The 24379-nt window shown below is 37.0% G+C and overlaps 1 protein-coding gene across 1 annotated transcript in view; it reads right to left on the bottom strand.

Annotated features, from left to right (window-relative positions):
* LOC128660139 (sodium channel protein type 4 subunit alpha-like) overlaps window positions 1-24379 on the bottom strand; it is a 659663-nt gene that overhangs the window by 51947 nt on the left and 583337 nt on the right. The window contains 2 exon segments of the mRNA XM_053713786.1: window positions 3676-3732; window positions 19977-20252. Coding sequence (XP_053569761.1) covers window positions 3676-3732; window positions 19977-20252 — 333 coding nt within the window.

Genomic DNA, 24379 nt, shown 5'->3' with positions numbered 1-24379 from the left:
AAAAGAGAGAAGAGCTCAACCTGGAAACGAACAATAGCATAATAGTTTGTTCTATGGCTAGTTACCACCCAAGAAGCAGCCTCTTTTTGCTCAACATGTGCCTTTCACAGATAAAAACTTTCCTGAAGCATATCAGTCTGATCCTGACTTCACAGTACAGTCCAGCCCCGAAATACCAGGCAATCCTTCTCTGAACGAGAGAAACAGCAAAACCCCAGACGTACGTTTCGGCCTATTGTGGGCCTTGTCAGTGAGGTGCAGCCATACCCCTCTAGGCACACTGAACAACGGGTCCACGTCTGGATTCCCGCATCACACATAGGGAGACTTCGCAAAATGTACTAATTTGCATAAATAAAAAGAGAGAAGCGCTCAACCTGGAAACGAACAATAGCATAATAGCTTGTTCTATGGCTAGTTACCACCCAAGAAGCAGCCTCTTTTTGCTCAACATGTGCCTTTCACAGAGAAGAACTTTCCTGGAGCATATCAGTCTGATCCTGACTTCACAGTACAGTCCAGCCCCGAAATAAAAGGCAATCCTTCTCTGAACAAGAGAAACAGCAAAACCCCAGACGTACGTTTTGGCCTATTGTGGGCTTTGTCAGTGAGGTGCAGCCATATCCCTCTAGGCACACTGAGCAACGGGTCCACGTCTGGATTTCCGCATCACACCTAGGGAGACTTCCCTAAGTGTCATAATTTGCATAAATAAAAAGAGAGAAGTGCTCAACCTGGGAACGAACAATAGCATAATAGCTTGTTCTATGGCTAGTTACCACCCAAGAAGCAGCCTCTTTTTGCTCAACATGTGCCTTTCACAGAGAAGAACTTTCCTGAAGCATATCAATCTGATCTTGACTTCACAGTACAGTCCAGCCCCGAATTACCAGGCAATCCTTCTCTGAACGAGAGAAACAGCAAAACCCCAGACGTACGTTTCGGCCAATTGTGGGCGTCGTCAGTGAGGTGCAGCCATATCCCTCTAGGCACACTGAGCAACGGGTCCATGTCTGGATTCCCGCATCACACCTAGGGAGACTTCCCAAAATGTCATAATTTGCATAAATAAAAAGAGAGAAGCGCTCAACCTGGAAACGAACAATAGCATAATAGCTTGTTCTATGGCTAGTTACCACCCAAGAAGCAGCCTCTTTTTGCTCAACATGTGCCTTTCACAGAGAAGAACTTTCCTGAAGCATATCAATCTGATCTTGACTTCACAGTACAGTCCAGCCCCGAATTACCAGGCAATCCTTCTCTGAACGAGAGAAACAGCAAAACCCCAGACGTACGTTTCGGCCAATTGTGGGCCTCGTCAGTGAGGTGCAGCCATATCCCTCTAGGCACACTGAGCAACGGGTCCATGTCTGGATTCCCGCATCACACTTAGGGAGACTTCCCAAAATGTCATAATTTGCATAAATAAAAAGAGAGAAGCGCTCAACCTGGAAACGAACAATAGCATAATAGCTTGTTCTAAGGCTAGTTACCACCCAAAAAGAAGCCTCTTTTTGCTCAACATGTGCCTTTTACAGATAAGAACTTTCCTGAAGCATATGTCACTGTATGTCAGTTTTATTCATAGTATTTGTTATGGCTATTGGATAACATATTTAAGCTCCATTTTTTTAGATTGTTACAGAAAGGAAAATAAATTACAGGATAGAAAAATAAAAACCAGCCTTTGTATGGCTCTACTCAATCAAAATTTAACATGTTGCAGTATGAGATAAACTATAGCATACTTACATATGCAAGGTGCACATTGGCATCTCTGGGGTTAGCTAATTAATAGACAACTAGGGTAAATTTAAAGGGACGTGAATGTCAAAACTAAAATTTCAATTAAATTGAGATGCCATATATGTATGTACTGTATATTTATATGTATGTATATTTATATGTATGTACTGTATATTTATATGTATGTATATTTATATGTATGTACTGTATATTTATATGTATGTATATTTATATGTATGTACTGTATATTTATATGTACTGTATATTTATATGTATGTACTGTAAGTATTATGTACTGTATATTTATATGTATGTACTGTATTTATTATGTACTGTATATTTGTATGTATGTACTGTAAGTATTATGTACTGTATATTTATATGTATGTACTGTATATTTATATGTACTGTATATTTATATGTATGTACTGTATATTTATATGTATGTATATTTATATGTATGTACTGTATATTTATATGTATGTATATTTATATGTATGTACTGTATATTTATATGTATGTATATTTATATGTATGTACTGTATATTTATATGTATGTATATACATATATAAAAACATATATATTATAACCCTTTCTATTCTAACACCTTGTCATAAACCATATACCTTTTAAACCTTATAAAATATTTTTTATTAATATTTATATTAATCATTTATATCATATAGTGTATATGAATGTAACACTTTATTTTAATGCATTTATGTGGTGTAATTTTTTTTTAACTCTGACTCTTTCCTCTAGGTCTCCAGTTGTGCCAACCTGATGTGCGCAAATGAAGATTGCTATTGAGCTATTGGGGTCGGTTTATAAAGCAGTGGATGCTGCTTCCGACCCACTCCACTTTAGGTTCGCCTGAAGCGGAAGTTAAGAAGCAGCGAGCATAAGAACGCTGCTGCTTAACTCGTCCGCCACCTCTGAGGCAGCGGACAGCAATCAGCCCTATCGGATACGATCGGGTTGATTGACACCCCCTGCTAGCGGCCGATTGGCCGCTAATGTGCAGGGAGCGGCATTGTACAAGCATTTCACTAGAAATACTTGTGCAATGATAAATGCCGACAGCATGTGCACCCTCACATTAGTAAATCGGCCCCATCGTGTTTACTTTCAAATTGTAATACACGGGCAAGTTAGCGCGGATGCGATATTGGTTATCGCGACTCACACAAACAATAGCGCACCACTTGTAATCTGGCTTATTGTTGTAAACACTGCTAACATATAGTTCTCATGACACTCTCTGAACCTACCTAGGTATGTTTTTAACAAGGGATACAAATATACTTAAAGGGACATTTAACACTTTGAGATGGTAATATAAAATAATAAATCATATATATAAATAAAAGTCTGCAATATACTTTCATTATTTATTTTGTCCCTTTTTCCTGTAATTTCATTTTGAAATTGTGAGCATTTCAGTTCCTTTTAGAAATGGAAGCGCAGAGCACTGTTATATTCCAAACAGCCATTGGCTGCACACTCTAGTGACCTATTTATAACTAATTGGCCACAGCAGAGAAGTTAACCTAAGTTACAACATGGCAGCTCCCATTGTTTTATAGACATTAAAACTTTACACTTATTTTGTCAATATTTAAACAACTAATGTAACTTTAAAAAATACATCTACATGTTATTCTCAGACTAATCTTTTCTTTGAATGAACCATTCTATCTAGCATGTATTTAGTGTTTAACATCCCTTTAAGTAAATTAAATGATATATGTAAACTGGAAAGCTGTTTAAAACAATTGCATGCTCTATTTGATTTATAAAAAGTTTAGAATTTTGACTTTACTTTCCCTTCTATATTTTTGGGGATTTTCACTTTGAGTTTAAAGTTTCTTTTGTAGCTGAAAGATTCAGAATATGAAACTGTGCAAAAAACCACTTATTTCACTAACCTCCTGGCGTGCATCCACTGCTGCATACATGATGTCCGTCCACCCTTTAAATGTTGCCTGCAAAGAAGATTGAAATCAGACATTTAATATATTATATGCGTGTGGTATGTTTTATATTTACTATATGACTTGGTTTTGTAGAACTTAATATTATATTATAATTAATAACAGTTTGTCATGATGGTGTAAAGCTCTGTAACCCATATAATACAAGCTTATTTTATAAATCCTTACAATAACATTAACATTCATTTTTACAGCAATGCCTGGGTTCCTCTAGAAATTTTACAATGCACTCTATTCAATTTTCAAGAAGAAACAGCTGTGGCTCCACAAGGGAAAAATATAGAACAATGAAGTTGTAAAACTGTGAAAATGAACTGACAACATTCCATGAAACCATCAACATGTCTGCATATAACATATTGCAATAATTAGCACTGTTCTGTTTCCATGTGAAAGAAATAAATTGTTACAGAACTATATCAGGGTTATTTAGCAGTGACCAAAAACCCAACAACTAAAGCCAGCCATTGTACACAGCACGTTCCTAGATTATGTCTGTGTCACCTCTAAAACATACATAGCATTTTCTTTTATTATTGGTTTTTTTCAGCACTGAGTGTTGGCTGCTTGGATTGAGAAATTTGCGTAATAATCTTTAGAATGAGTTACATATTTGTTTGTTTTTACTTTATTTGAAATGAACATACACAGAATTTTGATAACAGGAGTGTGGATTAAATAAACAAGTATTAATTATAATCTACTCATTTGTGGAAAGTACTGTGTGTTATATGTATGACAGCATGTACAATATAATACGTGTATGATCCAAGATTAATTAAAAATAAATAGAAAAACGTGTCCTGTAAGGACTAGAATTAATTAAAAATATTTATTGATTTAAAAAATAATTGAAAAAAATGAAGGGCTAGATTACAAGTGGAGCGCTAAATTATTGCGCTCCTGCAAAGGGGAAAATTTGCCGATTGCGGGATAATTAACTAGCCATTACAAAAATTAGATAGATAGATTCCTTTTATTGTCGTTGTACAAAGTATAACAACAAAGACAACGAAATGTAGTTAAGTAGCTAACCCATACATAATGAAAATATGTCTGACCTCTGTTTAATTTTGGAGCTCTAATTGCTACTGCAGTACAGCAATTAGAGCTCCGAAAATTAACCAGAGGTCAGACATATTTTCATTGTGGGATATTTTTCTTCTCCCTTTTAATCACTTATAGCACATTTCAAACGTCAATCTACTCATTCTTATTTTCCATCTTATAGTACATTTTGTTATGTACGGGTTAGCTACTTAGCTACATTTCGTTGTCTTTGGTTTTATACTTTGTACAACGACAATAAAAGGAATCTATTTATCTATCTATCTAATTTTCTAAAAGTGTCCCAAAGTGTTTTTAAATAAAAAACAACTGCACTAGGCAGTTTTGGGGCTTGAAAGTTGGTGGAAGTGGGGTGTTAGAAAAAAAAAAAAACGGCACTGAAAAGTGCCTTTACATTGTGGTCTAAGAGAACTGTCTGTTCCCAGTAAATAGATATGTATATGCTGATATATATACATATGTATGTGTTAGTATGTATATATTCACAAATTAACACATAAATATATATGTATATAAGTATAAACATATATATTTAAAAATGCTGCAATCGATGCGCTACTTACCCCTTTCTCTGTGCAATGTTCTGATGCCGTCTGTGACGGCATCAGAACAAGGCTCCCATAGGAACCTATGGAAGCGTGCTCTTATGAGCGATTTACTTGTAATACCAGCGCACATTATCGTGCGCTGGTATTACAAAGTGGATCGCTAATATCGCTTGAACACAAGCAATATTTAGCGCTTCACTTGTAATCTAACCCTAATTAAATTATCTGTATTTTTTAATTTTAATTTTATTTTTTTTTGGGTGGGGGGTTAGTGTTAATGCAAACTTGTGCTTTGTGCATTCTACTTTGACTCATGAGAAAACTTTTAACAAAAGCAGATAAGACGAGTCCACGGATTCATCCTTTACTTGTGGGATATTATCCTTCCTAACAGGAAGTGGCAAAGAGCACCACAGCAGAGCTGTCTATATAGCTCATCCCTTAGCTCCACCCCCCAGTCATTCGACCGAAGGTACAGGAAGAAAAAGGAGAAACTACAAGGTGCAGAGGTGACTGAGTTTAAATCAAAAAAATATAATCTGTCTTAAAATGACAGGGCGGGCCGTGGACTCGTCTTAACATAGAAGAAATTAATTTATCAGGTAAGCATAAATTTACTTTTCTTCTATAAAGGTAAGACGAGTCCACGGATTCATCCTTTACTTGTGGGATACAATACCAAAGCTACAGGACACGGATGAACGGGAGGGACAAGACAGATGGTTAAACAGAAGGCACCACTGCTTGAAGAACTTTTCTCCCAAAAATAGCCTCAGAAGAAGCAAAGTTATCAAATTTGTAAAATTTGGAAAAGGTATGAAGCGAAGACCAAGTTGCAGCCTTACAAATCTGTTCAACAGAAGCATCATTTTTAAAAGCCCATGTGGAAGCCACCGCTCTCGTAGAGTGAGCTGTAATTCTTTCAGGAGGCTGCTGTCCAGCAGTCTCAAATGCCAAACGGATGATGCTTTTCAGCCAAAAGACAAGAGGGGTAGCCGTAGCTTTTTGACCTCTATGTTTTCCAGAATAGACAACAAACAAAGAAGATGTTTGACGGAAATCTTTGGTCGCTTGCAAGTAAAACTTCAAAGCACGAACCACATCCAAGTTGTGCAACAGACGCTCCTTCTGAGAAGAAGGATTAGGACACAGAGAAGGAACAACAATTTCCTGATTGATATTCCTATTAGTAACAACCTTAGGAAGGAATCCAGGTTTGGTACGCAAAACCACCTTATCAGCATGGAAAAAAAGATAAGGCCAGTCGCATTGCAATGCATATAGTTCAGAAACTCTTCGAGCCGAAGACATAGCAACTAAAAACAGAACTCTCCAAGATAGAAGCTTAATATCTATGGAATGCATAGGTTCAAACGGAACCCCTTGAAGAACTTTAAGAACTAAATTCAAACTCCATGGCGTAGCAACAGGTCTAAACACAGGCTTGATTCTAACTAAAGCCTGACAGAACGACTGAACGTCTGGAATGTCTGCCAGACGTTTGTGCAGTAGAATTGATAAAGCAGATATCTGTCCCTTTAAGGAACTAGCTGATAGCCCCTTCTCCAATCCTTCTTGGAGAAAGGACAAAATCCTAGGAATCCTGATCTTACTCCATGAGTAGCCTTTGGATTCGCACCAATAAAGATATTTACGCCATATCTTATGATAAATTTTCCTGATGACAGGCTTTCGAGCCTGAATCAAGGTATCTATGACCGACTCTGAGAAACCCCGCTTGGATAAGATCAAGCGTTCAATCTCCAAGCAGTCAGCCGCAGAGAAACTAGATTTGGATGCTGGAAGGGACCTTGAGTCAGAAGGTCCTGTCTCAGTGGCAGAGTCCATGGTGGAAGAAATGACATGTCCACCAGGTCTGCATACCAAGTCCTGCGTGGCCACGCAGGTGCTATCAAAATCACCAAAGCTCTCTCCTGTTTGATTCTGGCAATCAAACAAGGAAGGAGAGGAAATGGGGGAAACACATAAGCCAGGTTGAACGACCAGGGTACTGCTAGAGCATCTATCAGTACTGCCTGAGGATCCCTTGACCTGGACCCGTAATGAGGAAGTTTGGCGTTTTGACGAGATGCCATCAGATCCAATTCTGGTTTTCCCCATTGCTGAATCAATTGTGCAAACATCTCCGGATGGAGTTCCCACTCGCCCGGATGAAAAGTCTGACGACTTAGAAAATCCGCTTCCCAGTTCTCCACTCCTGGGATATAGATTGCTGATAGATGGCAAGAGTGAGTCTCTGCCGATCAAATTATTTTGGTAACCTCTATCATCGCTAGAGAACTCTTTGTTCCCCCCTGATGATTGATACATGCTACAGTCGTGATATTGTCCGACTGGAATCTTATGAATCTGGCCGACGCCAGCTGAGGCCACGCCTGAAGCGCGTTGAATATCGCTCTCAGTTCTAGAATATTTATCGGGAGGAGAGCCTCCTCCTGAGTCCAGAATCCCTGTGCTTTCAGGGAATTCCAGACTGCACCCCAGCCCGATAGGCTGGCGCCGTCGTCACTATGACCCATGCTGGCCTGCGGAAACACATTCCCTTGGACAGATGATCCTGTGACAACCACTAAAGAAGAGAGTCTCTGGTCTCTTGGTCCAGATTTATCTGAGGAGATAAATATGCATAATCCCCATTCCACTGTTTGAGCATGCAAAGTTGCAGTGTTCTGAGATGCAAGCGAGCAACGGAACTATGTCCATTGCCGCTACCATTAAGCTGATTACCTCCATACACTGAGCCACTGACGGGCGAGGAATGGAATGAAGAGCTCGGCAGATGGATAGAATTTTTGATTTGCTGACCTCCATCAGAAAAATTTTCATGTCCACTGAATCTATCAGAGTTCCCAGCAAAGGAACTCTTGTGAGAGAGATAAGTGAACTCTTTTGTATGTTCACCTTCCACCCGTGAGATCTTAGAAAAGCCACCACGATGCCCGTGAGAGACTTGGCTAGTTGGAAAGTTGACACCTGGATTAAGATATCGTCCAGATAAGGCGCCACAGCTATGCCCCGCGGCCTTAGAACCGCCAGAAGGGACCCTAGCAACTTTGTGAAAATTCTGGGAGCTGTGGCCAACACGAAGGGAAGAGCCACAAACTGGTAATGCTTGTCCAGAAAGGCAAACCTGAGGAACTGGTGATGATCTTTGTGGATAGGAATGTGTAGATACGCATCCTTTAAGTCCACGGTGGTCATATATTGACCCTCCTGGATCACTGGCAAAATAGTCCGAATGGTCTCCATCTTGAAGAATTTGTTTAGGATCTTGAAATCCAAAATTGGTCTGAAGGTTCCCTCTTTTTTGGGAACCACAAACAGATTGGAGTAGAACCCCTGCCCCTGTTCTGTTTTCGGAACTGGGCAGATCACTCCAATGGTATATAGGTCTTCTACACAGCGTAAGAACGCCTCTCTCTTTTTTTCTGGTTTACAGACAATTGAGAAAGATGGAATCTCCCCCTTGGTGGAGAATCTTTGAAATCTAGAAGATACCCCTTGGCGAAGAGAGAAAGTCTGCCCCCTACTAGATCCGGTCCCGGATCGGGGGCTACCCCTTCATGCTGTCTTGGTGGTAGCAGCAGGCTTCTTAGCCTGTTTACCCTTGTTCCAAGTCTGATTAGGCCTCTAGACTGACTTGGATTGAGCAAAATTCCCCTCTTGCTTTGTGGCAGGGGAAGAGGGAGAGAGACCACCTTTGAAGTTCCCGAAAGGAACGAAAATGATTTTGTTTGGTCCTCATCTTATTCGTCTTATCCTGAGGAAGGGCATGGCCTTTCCCTCCAGTGATGTCTGAGATGATCTCTTTCAGTTCAGGCCCGAATAGGGTCTTACCCTTGAAAGGGATGGCTAAAAGCTTAGCTTTTGATGACACATCAGCAGACCAGGATTTAAGCCATAACGCTCTATGCGCTAAAATGGCAAAACCTGAATTCTTCGCCGCTAATTTAGCCAATTGAAAAGCGGCATCTGTAATGAAAGAATTAGCTAGCTTGAGAGCCCTAATTCTATCCAGAATATCATCTAATGGGGTCTCAACCTGAAGAGCCTCTTCCAGAGCCTCGAACCAAAAGGACACTGCAGTAGTTACAGGAACAATGCACGCTATAGGTTGGAGAAGAAAACCTTGGTGAACAAATATTTTCTTCAGAAGACCCTCTAATTTTTTATCCATAGGATCTTTGAAAGCACAACTGTCCTCGATAGATATAGTTGTACGCTTAGCCAGGGTAGAAATAGCTCCCTCCACCTTAGGGACCGTCTGCCACAAGTCCCGCACAGCATCAGATATGGGAAACATTTTCTTAAAAGTAGGAGGGGGAGCGAACGGAATACCTGGTCTATCCCACTCCTTAGTAACAATTTCCGAAATCCTCTTAGGGACCGGAAAAACATCAATGTAGGCAGAAACCTTAAGGAATCTGTCCATTTTACACAATTTCTCTGGAACTACAATAGGGTCACAATCACCCAGAGTCGCTAAAAACTCCCTGAGCAATAAGCGGAGGTGTTCTAGTTTAAATTTAAAAGCCGTCATATCTGAATCTGTCTGAGGGAACATATTTCCTGAATCAGAAATTTCTCCCTCAGCCAGCAAATCCCTCACTTCAGAACATTTTGAGGGTACATCGGATATGGCTAATAAAGCGTCAGAGGGCTCAGCGTTTGTTCTCACCCCAGACATACTACACTTCCCATGCAACCCAGGCAGCTTAGATAAAACCTCTGTGAGGGTAGTATTCATAACTGCAGCCATATCTTGCAGGGTGAAAGAATTAGACGCACTAGAAGAACTTAGCGTCGCTTGTGCGTGCGTTAACGGTTGTGACACTTGGGGAGAATTAGATGGCAAAACCTGATTCTCTTCTCACTGAGAATCATCCTGCGACATACTTTAGTAGCTAAAATATGTTCTTTAGAATTTATTGACCTTTCAGTGCATGAGGGGTTCCACAATGGCTTCTAAACATATTGAACATTGACTTTCCTCAATGTCAGACATGTTGAACAAGCTAGTAATGACTACAAACAAGCATGAAAACACTTTATTTAGTGAAAAAAATAACAATCTTAAAAACGGTACTGCGCCTTTAAGAGAAAAAAAGCATACACGTTCTGCAAAACAGCCTAAACATGCACCAAATTTTTCAAAATTTTGTATGTAAACACAATATAGGTATTTAAGATTGCACCACAAATTTTTTTAACAATTAACCCCTTAATTTGCAAACCGGATAAATAGGCCCAGATCCGAAAAAAAACCACTCTACGCACCTTGCCACAGCCCTGCTGTGGCCCTACTTGCCCTCAGGGATCGAAAATGTGGGGTAAAATCTTTGATTTGGCCCAAAACATACACCAGGGCCCTCAAGAGTTAGAGTTTGCTGCTTACTGATAAAAATAATTGCGCATTTGAGGCGCGAAAATAGGCCCCGCCCATCTCACTCGATGTCTCTACAGCCTTAAAGAACCGCACCAGAGCGGTTATAACTAGCCATGTGGGTTCTGAGACCCAAAAGTTAAGCCATGTGTGCCCTTAATATAGTTTGCCCAAAACGTTATTGCCCACAAAAACGTTAAAGCACTCCCAAATCAAAAAACGTTTGCTCACAAACATTTGCAATTCAGTGTCAACCATATATGTAATTGGCCCCATATGCAAGCTAAGTAATGCCCTTCTTTTAGCTCTAGGATTACTGCTTACCCTTACCCTCGTGGGTATAATGTCAGCCTTTCTGAAATACACAGTCTCTCCAGAAAAAACATGACTGAACATACCTCACTGCTGCATAGCATGAATCCTCACACTGAAGTTTCCTGTACTCCTCAGCCTCTGTGGGAACAGCAATGGATCTTAGTTACAAATGCTAAGATCATCATCCTCCAGGCAGCAGTCTTCATCCATCTGCTGCCTGAGAGTAAATAGTACAAACCGGTACCATTTAAAATAAACTCTTGCTTGAAGAAATTAAAAACTAATATTTTATCACCTCTTTCACTTTACCCTTCCTAGTACTTAGAGTAGGCAAAGAGAATGACTGGGGGGTGGAGCTAATGGAGGAGCTATATAGACAGCTCTGCTGTGGTGCTCTTTGCCACCTGTTAGGAAGGATAATATCCCACAAGTAAAGGATGAATCCGTGGACTCGTCTTACCTTTATAGAAGAAATAAAGGTTTTAAAATGATTTTTACTACATTTTATTAGAATAATATATACTCCGGCTTCTCTGGTGCGAAAAAACACTGCACATTTCCCAGTTACATGAAAATCAGGCTAAATATATAATACAAGTGCACTGCAAAGTTTTTAATTATGCATTATTATTTTATGGTGAGTGCAATTTTTTTATTTACTGCCCCATTAACATTAATTTTTTTAGATGCACTAACATAGAATACAATGCAAAGTATGGAATGCAAAATTTAACTGAGATAAATAAAATTAAAGAGACAGTCAAGTCAAAATTAAACTTTCATAATCCAGAGAGAACGTGAATATTGTTTTGCTTTTAAAGGGATATTCCAGTCAAAATATAAATGCACATAGATGAATTACATAATTGAATAGAAACATATTTGCAATATAAATGTATTGTCAAAAATGCTTCTTGTAAAAGTTATCACTGCTCTTGTGTTAATATTTTTCTCTGCACGTGCATGTGAAGCATAGATAGTCTCAGTGCACCAGCATTTTAAATACTGCAGCTGTTCAGAGCACCAGTGGTGCTTGTATCATGTCAGCAATAAACAAATTGAGTCATTACCAGATTATACAAGCACCTTAAGCTCTCTGACTGAGCAAGTGCTGTGTTTAAAATGCTGGTGCACGGTGCATACTTTAATACACATTTGAAACAGTTATAGCTTTTATTAGAAGTGTTTTTGCTAATACATATATATTACAAAAATGCTTCTATTGAAAACTGAAATGCATCCATGTGGATTCCAATTTTGACTGGAATGTCCCTTTAAGTTTATTATCAAATTTGTTTCATTGTCTTGGTATCCTTTTCTGAAGAGTAAACCTCGGAAGACTCAAAAGTGTGCAGGAGTCTTTAGCATTACCTGTCAGCAGTGTTTGCAACAATGTATCACAGTGGTAAAGACACTAACGCACTCGCAAGCCTTCTACAAAGGATACCAAGAGAACAAACAAATTAGATAATAAAAGAATATTGGTATGTTTTTTTTTTCTTTTTATGTTCTGTCCACACCATTGTATCAGTAAAATAAATAGGGAAAGGAGGGCTGAGCGATAAAGCTACAGGACAAATAATATCTCTTTATGCTTTGCTTTCACTTATCAATTAATCTGAATAGCACATTATAAAGCCGCAATTAAACCCCATCTGAGACAGTGCATCAAACTGTGGATTTCCTATGGTGCTCTGATAGATCACATTATTATTCTTTATAATTCTCCTGAACACGCTACTTGTTCTCTCGAAGCCCAGGCCATATGTGTTTATTTATTGCTGTTGATATATGTGGAGTACTTCTGTAAAGCTGATGGTACAAATTTGCAGACCACTCTGAGCAGCAAAAAAGAGCAAACACCCTTAGCAGCGGTAACAACACAATTTCACTGGAACACTACAAATGCTGTTCAATCAACTGGAATTACCTTTTCAAGGCTTACCCTTCTAATCACCAACCATTTATTTTACACAGAAAGCTACATTTTTTTGCTTGAATACATTATAAAACAAAGTGTGCTTGGAATGTGTAATGCCACCTACAGAATTGAAGCAGAAATTAAATACGGTGACTGGTTTAATCATTTTGAGATTTTTAAAAAAGGAAATTAATGTATGAAGTGTTTCAATAGAGAAATAAGATATTTCAAATGTATATGGTATATTTATAATTTCATTGCAATCTGTTTCTAAATAAGTAATCACCCTCTGGCTGAGCCTCACAAATGAACCCTTACTCGTACCCTTACAAATAAAGAATAAAGTTTTAGTCTACATAAAAAGGGACCTTTATTAAAGGGACAGCAAGCAAATTGAAATGTAAATATAAAATGTTTAGTTATATATAGTAAAACAACTTTGCACTAAATTTATTTTTTCATGTCATTTAGTTCTAAAAATCGAGAATTTTCTAATTTTCAGAAATGAAAAAAGAACCTTGCCAGCTTATCATGGCTAACCCTGTTACATATATTTCCATGATTGGCTTTAACAGGTAAGAACTGCAATATAATGCACTTTATACTAACATAATGACCATTGCTAGCATTTTCGGCAGCAAACTCAAGCCTAGATTGGCTGCTCTAAATGAGATAAGGAATAGGTGGAGTTTGTCTATAGAAAAACAATTGCAGCAAACAAGACATTAATTTATTTAAAGAGCGTTAAGATTTTACTGATATTTTATTTGATAGCACGACAACAGAAATGTCTTGTAATTAGAAGGTTTTACTGTCCAGCTAAAACTTAAAAGGGCCTGTTAATGGAGTTCTACATTTTATATGAATTTAGAGGAGGTGGAAAATTCCTTTCACAGTTTGCATTTAGAAATTAAGGTGCAATTACTGAGTATTTATTGCAAAGCCCCAAAACACTTTCACTGCTGCAATTCTGTAAAGTACAGAGAAATAGATAAGGTTATAATCCTAGAGAAATGACTCGCTGACAAGCAAACAGAATATATTTCAAAAAAGTCACCATTTTAATGAAAACATTTATAAACATAAAATATAATACTTGCCTCTGATAAACTAGGTTTGTAGGTTACTGGTAACTATGAAACTTTTCTCTGTCCACTACATGGGCTTTAATCATACATATTTCATATATGAAAATCTTTTCTTTAATATGGTATCATTTTCTTATTATTGATTTGTTATCATATCATCAGTTCGCTCTGTTCTTATGGAAGTCGCAATCAAAGCTTAGTTTACTCTTTTACTTTAATTTCTGTCTCATGTGTCACTGTAGCCTTCAGAAACGCTCTTCCACCACAAGCCTCTTCCCAACCCAACCCACAATGCAACCTTATCCAGACTAGTTCAGTCAGACCTTATCCTTATTTTTAATTTTCTAATTAACAAATTAATATTACGCACCTAAATTACAATCCTCACACAAATCTGTATCTCAACTCTGATTTACCTTATTATCATCTTTTCACAATTAATAACCTAAATGTCTTCTTCTTCATTAATATTTCTTTCCTTGCTCACCTCCAACACATGTTTTGCACTGTAACTGCTCTACACTAGACACTCTGGACCCAATTGCTTAAATGCTGGATGAGAACGCTTTCAGGAACCTTGTCATCCGGCATCCAGGCAAGCGAACATTATCCGCTGCCTGCATTTAACACTGCACAAGCAATTGCTTGTGCAGTCACGTTCCCTGCTGCGACCAATTGTATGAGAGCAGGGCTTGTAAATCATCCTAATTTGATCTGGATGACTAAACTCCATGAGAGGTGGCAGAGAGGCTAAGTAGCTGCAGTCTTAAGACTGCAGCTACTTAAAGGGATAGTCTAGACTCAATACATAACTTTGATTATTTATTGTTACATACCAGAGTAGCATCCTGCAACTGGTCCCACATCTATAAGTTTGCAAGCAGTACATGAAACATTTAAATATTAATCGTTTGCTAGGAGCAAAAAATGTCTGCCCACCTATTGCACGTATATTTTAGTATGTTAAGTTTCTTCAATCACGATCGAGTCGTGAATACGTTTTCCTACTGATTAGTGCATGTGCAATCTGAAATAGCTAACTAAAAAAATATTAAATGTGCACTGCTAAACTGTTACACAAGAAAAAAGCTAACTGGAAAAGAAGAAAGCTGTGGGCAGAGTTTGGCGTGCATTTATGACTGACAACAAACGACGATTAGTTAAAGGTTTCATGTACTTCATACAAGCTTATAGAGGAGGAACCTGTTGCAAGTCTGGTATGTAACAATATGTAATAAAGAATAAGTATAGGGTCTAGACTGTCCCTTTAACTAGCGTTTCAGTCCAGATAATGCAAGCTTGAAGCTCTAGAGCCCAAAGCTGTATCTGCAGCTTCATAATTGGCGCAATATGACTCAATATGACCGACCCTCACCATTTGTAACTACAAGAGTTCCCTGCCAGTTCAAAAAGATGCTCTCATTTTCCACTTCCGTAGCTTACTCATGTGCGTCACGTGCTCATCAAGCGTCCCTCTAAAATACCTGTTCCAATATAACATCAATTATATGTGCAAAAAACAAACACTAAATGGTTTCATTACATTCTTTTAGCTTATCAAAGAACTGATCTGTAAAATTAACCATGGGCGTTAATGGTGATTTTCTGTGGAAAATCAAAAGGTAAACTTTTCTAAAGACTTTTGATCAACCGCTGGGTGGCATAAAAAAAAATCACTTCCTTAAAGATTCCTTAACTTAACCCCTTAATGACCAGACCATTTTTCAATTTCTTACCCTTAAGGACCAGGGCTATTTTTACATTTCTGCGCTGTTTGTGTTTAGCTGTAATTTGTCTCTTACTCAATTACTGTACCCACACATATTATATACCGTTTATCTCGCCATTAAATGGACTTTCCAAAGATACCATTATTTTCATCATACCTCATAATTTACTATAAAAAAATTATAAAATATTTTGAAAAAATTGAAAAAAAAACACACTTTTTCTAACTTTGAACCCCAAAATCTGTTACACATCTACAACGACCAAAAAACAACCAAAATAAATAGTTTCTAAATGTTGTCCTAAGTTTAGAAAACCCAATGTTTACATGTTCTTTGCTTTTTTTGCAAGGTATAGGGCAATAAATACAAGTAGCACTTTGCTATTTCCAAACCATTTTTTTTCTTCAAAATTAGCGACAATTACATTGGAACACTGATATCTGTCAGGAATCCCTGAATATCCCTTGACATGTAGATATTTCTATTTAGTAGACAACCCATAGTATTGATCTAGGCCCATTTTGGTATATTTCATGCCACTATTTTACCACCAAATGCGATCAAATAAAAAAAATCGTTCACTTTTTCACAAACTTTTTCACAAACTTTAGGTTTCTCACTGAAATGATTTATAAACAGTTTATGCAATTATGGCACAAATGGTTGTAAATGCTTCTCTGGGATCCCCTTTGTTCAGAAATAGCAAAGAACTATGGCTTTGGCATTATTTTGGGAAATTAGAAGGCCGCTAAATGCTGCTGCGCACCACACTTGTATTATGCCCAGTAGTGAAGGGGTTAATTAGGTAGCTTGTAGGGCGCGTGTAGGGTTAATTTTAGCTTTAGTGTAGTGTAGTAGACAACCTAAAGTTTTGATCTAGGTCCATTTTGGTATATTTTATGCCACCATTTCACCGTCCAAATGCGATCAAATAAAAAAAATTGTTAACTTTTTCACAAACTTTAGGTTTCTCACTGAAATGATTTACAAACAGCTTGTGAAATTATGGTACAAATGGTTGTAAATGCTTCTCTGGGATCCCCTTTGTTCAGAAATAGCAGAGATATATGGCTTTAGCATTGCTTTTTGATAATTAGAATGCCGCTGTGCACCACACTTGTATTATGCCCAGCAGTGATGGGGTTAATTAGGTAGCATGTAGGGAGCTTGAAGGGCTAATTTTAGCTTTAGTGTAGAGATCAGCCTCCCACCTGACACATCCCACCCCCTGATACCTCCCAAACAGCTCTCTTCGCACCCCACAAATGTCCCCGCCATCTTAAGTACTGGCAGAAAGTCTGCCAGTATAAAAAAAAAAGGTTGTGTTTGTTTTTTTTTAAATTATATATTTTCTGCAGTGTAGGATCCCCCCCCCCTATCACCCATCCTCCCTGAGCCCCCCTAAACAGCTCTCTAACCCTCCCCCCTCTCACTATTTGATGCCATTTTGGGTACTGGCAGCTGTCTGCCAGTACCCACTTTTCAAAATAAAGTGCCCTTTTTTATATGGATATTTATTTTGCTGTAGTGTAGCTGCTCCCCCCTCAATACCCGATCCCCCTCTCCCAGATCCCTTTTTTAAAACATAATTTTCCCACCTCCCTCTCCCACTCCCACCACCCGCACCCACCAAGACATCAATCAATGCACATATTAGTGCAGATCACGGGGGGCGTGCACACACATGCGCACATGCTCCCCGCACGCACCGGGGACTGAACTGACACTGCGCTGGCCGGAAGTGATCCAGCGATGGGCCGCCCATCCGCCTCCCTGCAGCTGCTCCCACCCACCAACAACCGGCACCATCGCTGGATCATTTCCGGCAAAACCTTGAAAGCAGCTGAAAGCGATCAGGATTGCTTCCAGCGCTTTAAACCTCTAATGATGTACAGGGTACTTCGTTGGTCTCTAAAGACCCGTTTTGTGTTTGGCATACCCTGTACAATGTGTGTCCTAAAGGGGTTAATACTGATATTATCTCTGGCACTTAGGCACCAGGGGTCTGGTGATCTAAAGGTCTCAGGGCTGGTGGGATTATTTAGGAATGCTCGCCAGTACTTCTATTTCCCTGGTGCAGATATCTGAAAACAGGGTGCCTCGCTAAGGGGCGTATGGAAAGGAGATGCATATGTTAAAAAAGTGCACAATGAAAATAGTAAATAAAAAATTATAGAAAATTAAGAATTGAACTATTCAGACATAAAGGTGAATCAAAAATTGTAACAAAATTTGTATGTAAATTAGAAATAAATAAATTGTATTGAATATTATAAGGGATGGAAAAATGTTCATGATTCCATACACAAATAATTAATCAATAGCCAATGTATTAGCAGTTTATATTACTTATTGCTTATTAGAGAACATTTATACACAATATGAAGACATATATTTAGTTTATATAAATATTTAGCACATATTTGTCTTTAAGAGAATTGCCTTTAAGGAAAGTTACACATGTATTTCTTTGTTCTGCTCTGCTGTCGGTTCTCAGAGCAGCATCCTTATGTAGAAGGAGAAGAGGGAGTCACATTCCAATCTGAGGAACTGGTTTGAGATACTTTGGGCAATTTATTTTGTTTTGAGAAAAACTGTTTAGTTAACTAACATAATTGCTACAAAATATGATTGACATAACTAGTAGACACGCCTGCTACACTAAGTTTTAATTATTAGACTTGTTAAGGGGGGCAGATTAGCTTGTATGGATTAGATTGAGAAGGTTCTTTGGGGAGATGTCTCTGGCAACATCTGAGAGGTTTAACATATGCCTTATTCGACATCCAAAGATAATTAACGTGTATAGTTTAATCATCACCTTGCTATTACTGCTTTATATTATTGTAATAAGTTCATAATAAATACTGCTATTATTATACTGCGTTCTTGTGACAAGTTCAGTTTCTCAGTACTACTGAGAGTGTGCACCCCTGTTCTCAAATATGCGTTATGAGTAAATCATAATTTAAGTACACTGGATGTGCAAAAAACACATAGAAATTCATATTTATAAATACAAAATACAAAGCGTAATTAATTATGTATCATAAAACGGTCTGAACATGGGTATTCCATGGGTGTGTATGAAATGACCACTCAAATCCAAGCATAATCCAAGCATAATTATCTAAACATTTCTGCCCTACAAATCTCACTACTTTTTCTTACAAACTAAAAGATGGCAAGGTTGTAACAAAATACACAAAATACTTAACACCCTAATAGAGAAACACATGCATCCAAAAATGGAGGCAATTGTAAGATACTATATGCAGAAAGTAGCATAATGTTATTTGTGTTCGATTCAGGATTTAATGTTTAAAGTGTGCCCCCTGCTCACTGCTAACCTCGCCCTACACCGTGCAGTTTCCATTCCAGCAAGTTCCATTACTTTCTATAGGAGACATCTCACCACTTACAGGGACTGCCCCCTTTTTAAAGATAATTTCACCAGGACAGCCCATGAGACGGTGAGCGTTAAAAAACACTTCTGACCCGGCAAAATGTAGATAATCGGCCCCTAAGTGTCTGTAAGTTTTCACTATCTTGTACACGTTTATAGACGGGTTCTTTATGCCAATTGTGTTGTTTTAACTCACCATGTTAAAAATGCACATAAGCCCTTTGGCCAAGATCCCAATCAAGCCAATAGAATCTCAAACTCAGAAGCAAATTACCTAGACACCTATCAGCAATGTCTCCAACTTATTAGTGATCAGAATCTTTGTGTTAAAAAAAACTCTCACAAGAATTAAACATTTGTTTTATTTCTATTAATAGCTCAGCACATACTCTTTACTGGCTTGACTGAGGTAATACCTTTCATTCTATAACAACGATAAGACACTGCAGATAGATTATTGTTGATTAAAAATAAAGGAAATATAATATAAATTTTGAAGCTTAAAATAAGACACTTTAAACAAATTTTCATGCAAGGGAATTGCTACTTATTGGGTGACATTTATATAAACAGTTTGAGATAAATTCTTGTGGGTGGACTTGTGTTGTGATAAACTAGATGCATTTTGGAACATAAATATTTCTAAATAGGCCTTTTATCAGTGCTAAAAGACGAGATTAAACTTCCATAAAATACATTTTACTTATATATATATATATATTTTATGAAGTCACAGAAAATAAACAAGAACGTACCACTTGTAGTAAAGCCAAGTAACCTGCTCCAACGTTATCAAAGTTGACTTTTAATATTGTCCAGTAACCTTGATCGATGCTCATTAAATCACACTGCGATTTGTTGTAAATTATTTCTGGTAAGAAAGGTTCTTTGGTTGTGGCATTAATACATTTTCCAAACTTTCCAGCAAAAAAATTGACTCCCATAATGCTAAAAATTAGCCAGAATATCAAACAGACCAGAAGGACATTCATGATCGATGGAATGGCCCCAATCAAGGCATTCACCACAACCTTTGACAAATAAAGTATAAAAAAAAAAGAAAAAAGAAAAGAAAAGTAATTAATATCTGAACAACATATCATTGTAATATTTTTATGTGCTACAGTAACAATTTTATTAGCAACAAAGCTTAATTTTAGTTTGAATTCAACTATCAACTACTGATATGGACTTTTAATTGCTGTTACATAATAGACTTTAAAAACACTAAATGCCTTGTTGGTGATCAATGTTTATTGTTTTTTTTAATACAAATTCTTATATCATATATCAACAGTGAACTCAAGCTAAAAACACAATTAAATCATTTGATATACATGTAGTATAATTTACAATGCAAAGATCTTAGTGTAATAACAATCAACACTGGTTGCTAGAAAAATAAAAATAAACTTTAATAATCAATTTGATAAAAAATGCAGACTATGCATAGCAAGCTTATATCTACACTAAAACCAACATAATAATTATAATATAATAATTTATTTTACCAACGTTTAGTCTGAAATTATGCAGTGTATATAAACTGAAATGTATGAGCATAAAGAATTGTCAATAGTCATCTTGTTCACTCAAGAGAAGAGTATACTATGACTTTCTGCAGATTTCCAATAACATCTTAATGATCTTGCACATTAGAGAATGCATACATAATCACAAGTTAATATTAATAATGAGAATGCACAAGTCATGGTCAGGTTATGTACAGATTAATTAATAAATGTTTAAATTAAATAAATATAAATGTCAGTAGTTTCAGTGAAAGACAATTTGTAACATTGTTTACATTACCAATAACACAAGAAATGAACATTATATTTATAGCAGACCCTCGTTCAATTTAATACCATGACTAATGCATTCTACTAAACAAATATTACTAAAAAGACATTAAAGTCAATTTTTCTTTGATGCATATAAAAAAGGATATGTTAAATTGTAACACATTTTTATTGTTGTTTTGTTTTTATAATCAAAAGGTGTTCCACCATCCACCAATGCAGTTTGCTTTCTTATCAACCAGTGAGCATGCTATTCAAAGTGATGAACTGTGCACAAACTCACACTTTCTTTTAGTTTCCAAATCAATTTAAGAATGATTAACTCAATCTTCAGCCAAAAAATATTTTAATGTGTTAAAATTATGCTCTTTCATATGCATGATAGAAAGTTTTGAGTTTACTGCCCCTTTAAAAATTAATATTCACACAATACATTTAATTGGTGGTGCAATAAATATCCAGGGTTACAAACATTAGTGAGTGATAGACAAGTAAAGGTTACTTTCAACAATTCATACATATTAATTTGCAAGACTGTATCACTTCAAACTGTTTATGTGAGAGTTTTCAGATTTTCCATAGTAGTTATGAACTTGTAATAAACAAGCTTCGGAAGAAAAGAGTGTAATAGACCACCACTCTGAAATCATATGAGCCATGTCCCTGCTTCTACATTCAAGTTAAATTCATATTAAATATCAGGAACCTAAAAAAAACGTTATTTACCAAAATACACTTAAATTAGTTGTTTTTAACATTTTTCAAATAACTATATATGAGGCATAATTAAAAAATTACTCACATAAAAATAAGAGCACTGCAGTATCTCTCTAAGCAGTGGGGTAATAAGGAATGCTCTCATAAAAGCCCATTCAATATGGCTTTATGGCTTGGGCACTGCAACCTCTAAATGGCTGTATAGTTTCAGCCTCAGAAAAAAAAAGGAGAAATGTTTGGATCATCCAGAGAGCAGTAACACTATATGTTTGTTTAAATTCTCCTCTACTAAGGGGATTTTGTAATGATATATTCCATAATCTCCATAATTTAACCAAGATTAAACTGAAGAGGCAAGGAGGATTAAATACCATACTTACCTTACTATTTAAGGTTTTAACTTCTTCTTTTGAAAGGAATAACAGGATCTACTGCCAGTGCTTCCTATTTCCCTATGAATAGGTGCATCCATGAATTATGAGCATTCTGACTCCTGGTTAGCTGCAAGTGTGACTGATTCACAGGAGTGCACATTAATAGGGAAATAGAAATCACCAGAGGAACTGTGTTGCTTTAAAAAGAAACAATAACCTCAAGAGTATTGTAAGTATGATTTATTAGGTCCCGCCACATCACCAACACATCTGCAGTCTTGGTATCTTTTATGCTCTATGAAGACCACAGAAATTGAAAGTAATACATTTAAAGGGACAGTACACTGTAAAATTGTTTTTCCATAAATGTATTTTAAATGACTTGTTATACCAACTGCAGAGTATAAAATATTTGAGAAATTGCATTTTCGGGTTTATTTGTGTATCTGAAGTAGCTAGTTTTGTGCTTTGAAACCACAGCCTATTACAATGGGTTGAGCTTCAGGTAATATCAGATCTCATTATGTTATCACTTTTATGTACACAGACTTGCTTCCTTATCTTATATCTGTCTGGAACACCAAAGCTCAATACATAGAGAGAACAATGGACAATTATCATTTTATTACTTAACTATCATGCCCCCCACTGACAGTATAATCTCTTCTGCTGGCTGTGTTTATTTAGGCTTGTCAATAGCGTATACGCCAGTATCAAAACTTTCAGTATAGGTAAACCACAAGCTAAATCACTTGCAACCAATTTAATACACTCTAGCAGGTAAAAACGATCATTGGGAATAATTTAAAGGGGAGAAAGTTTTTGGGTGAACTATCCCTTTAAGTTTATAGCTATTGAAGGTGACATTAAACTGCTGGGAACAACTACAGTAGCAGGTTACTACTCATTATGATATTGTTTTTCCTTCTGTGCCTGCAACTCTCTTCAAAGCTATTTTCTAATTGTATTCCTCCAAAAAGTGCTAGTTAGTGAAATTCTGAATCTTCACACTGGGAGCCGCCATCTTGGAATTTAAGTACTGCTGTTTTCTGTGACAGAAGTGCTACACATTCACAGATAAGTGATATTGTTGTCTCCTTGACAAGTCATATTATGATCTTCAGTTTAGCATGCACAATACAGAGCTGGATCTGTATATTTTTGCTGTGGCTTTATTTCTCTATATTATTCATGAGGGCTTTTTATATTTATGACATCACTTTTAAACAGTTTAAAAAAAACGGCAAAAAACTTTAACACTCCTGCTTTCTATTGTGCAAACTAATCCATAGTACAAGGTACAGCTGTCAAAAACCAAGCATTATCACTGATCTGTGAAAGTGTACTGCTTCTGTCACATGGTAGAACAATACCAATTCCAAGATGGCGACCTCAGTATAAAGATGCAGAACATCACCAACTGGCTTCTACAATGGGTTAATAAGAGAATGGCTTTAAACACAGCTGCAAGTACAGGAGGGAAATCAATAGCATGAAGAGTAGTGACCGTCCTACTGTAGTCGTACTCAGTAGTTTATTGTCCCTTTAATGCATACTAGAAATGTGAGTTTTTCATGACCTTTTCAGAGCCTAAGGAGCAAGATGAAATAAAGATGCCATTGCTCCATAGATTGAGTCACTGTAAATAATACCAACTTGCCTCTCTGCATATCATTGGTACCTTACGGAGAATTTTCTACTACCTGTAACATTGGAATACTGTATATCCTATTAATCGCCTTTAATTGTGCTTAGTCTTGTTTGCTTATGTCTATTTCCTTAATCAGACACCCTGCAACTATTTCCATAAGGTATAAACAAAACTCCAGTTGAGTAAACACATTAAAAAGATGTTGATAAGGAACTACAAAACGTTTAACAAATGTTTTAGAAAAAGCCATTAAAATATAAATGGATTGTATTTAGTAGAACCCATGAAAAATAGAGAAATGTAATTTGAGCACTATTAAAGGGACAGTCTAGTCAAAATTAAACTTTCATGATTCAGATAGGGCATGTAATTTTAAACAACTTTCCAATTTACTTCTATTATCTAATTTGCTCAATTCTTTAGATATCCTTTGTTGAAGAAATAGCAATGCACATGTGTGAGCCAATCACACAAGGCCTCTATGTGCAGCAACCAATCAGCAGCTACTGAGCATATCTAGATATGCTTTTCAGCAAGTGATATCAAGAGAATGAACCAAATGAGATAATAGAAGTAAATTAGAAAGTTGTTTAAAATGACATGCTCTTTCTAAA

This window comes from Bombina bombina, chromosome 5, assembly GCF_027579735.1.
Source record: "Bombina bombina isolate aBomBom1 chromosome 5, aBomBom1.pri, whole genome shotgun sequence".
Lineage (NCBI taxonomy): Eukaryota > Metazoa > Chordata > Amphibia > Anura > Bombinatoridae > Bombina > Bombina bombina.
This window is presented reverse-complemented; position numbering and strand designations above follow the sequence as displayed.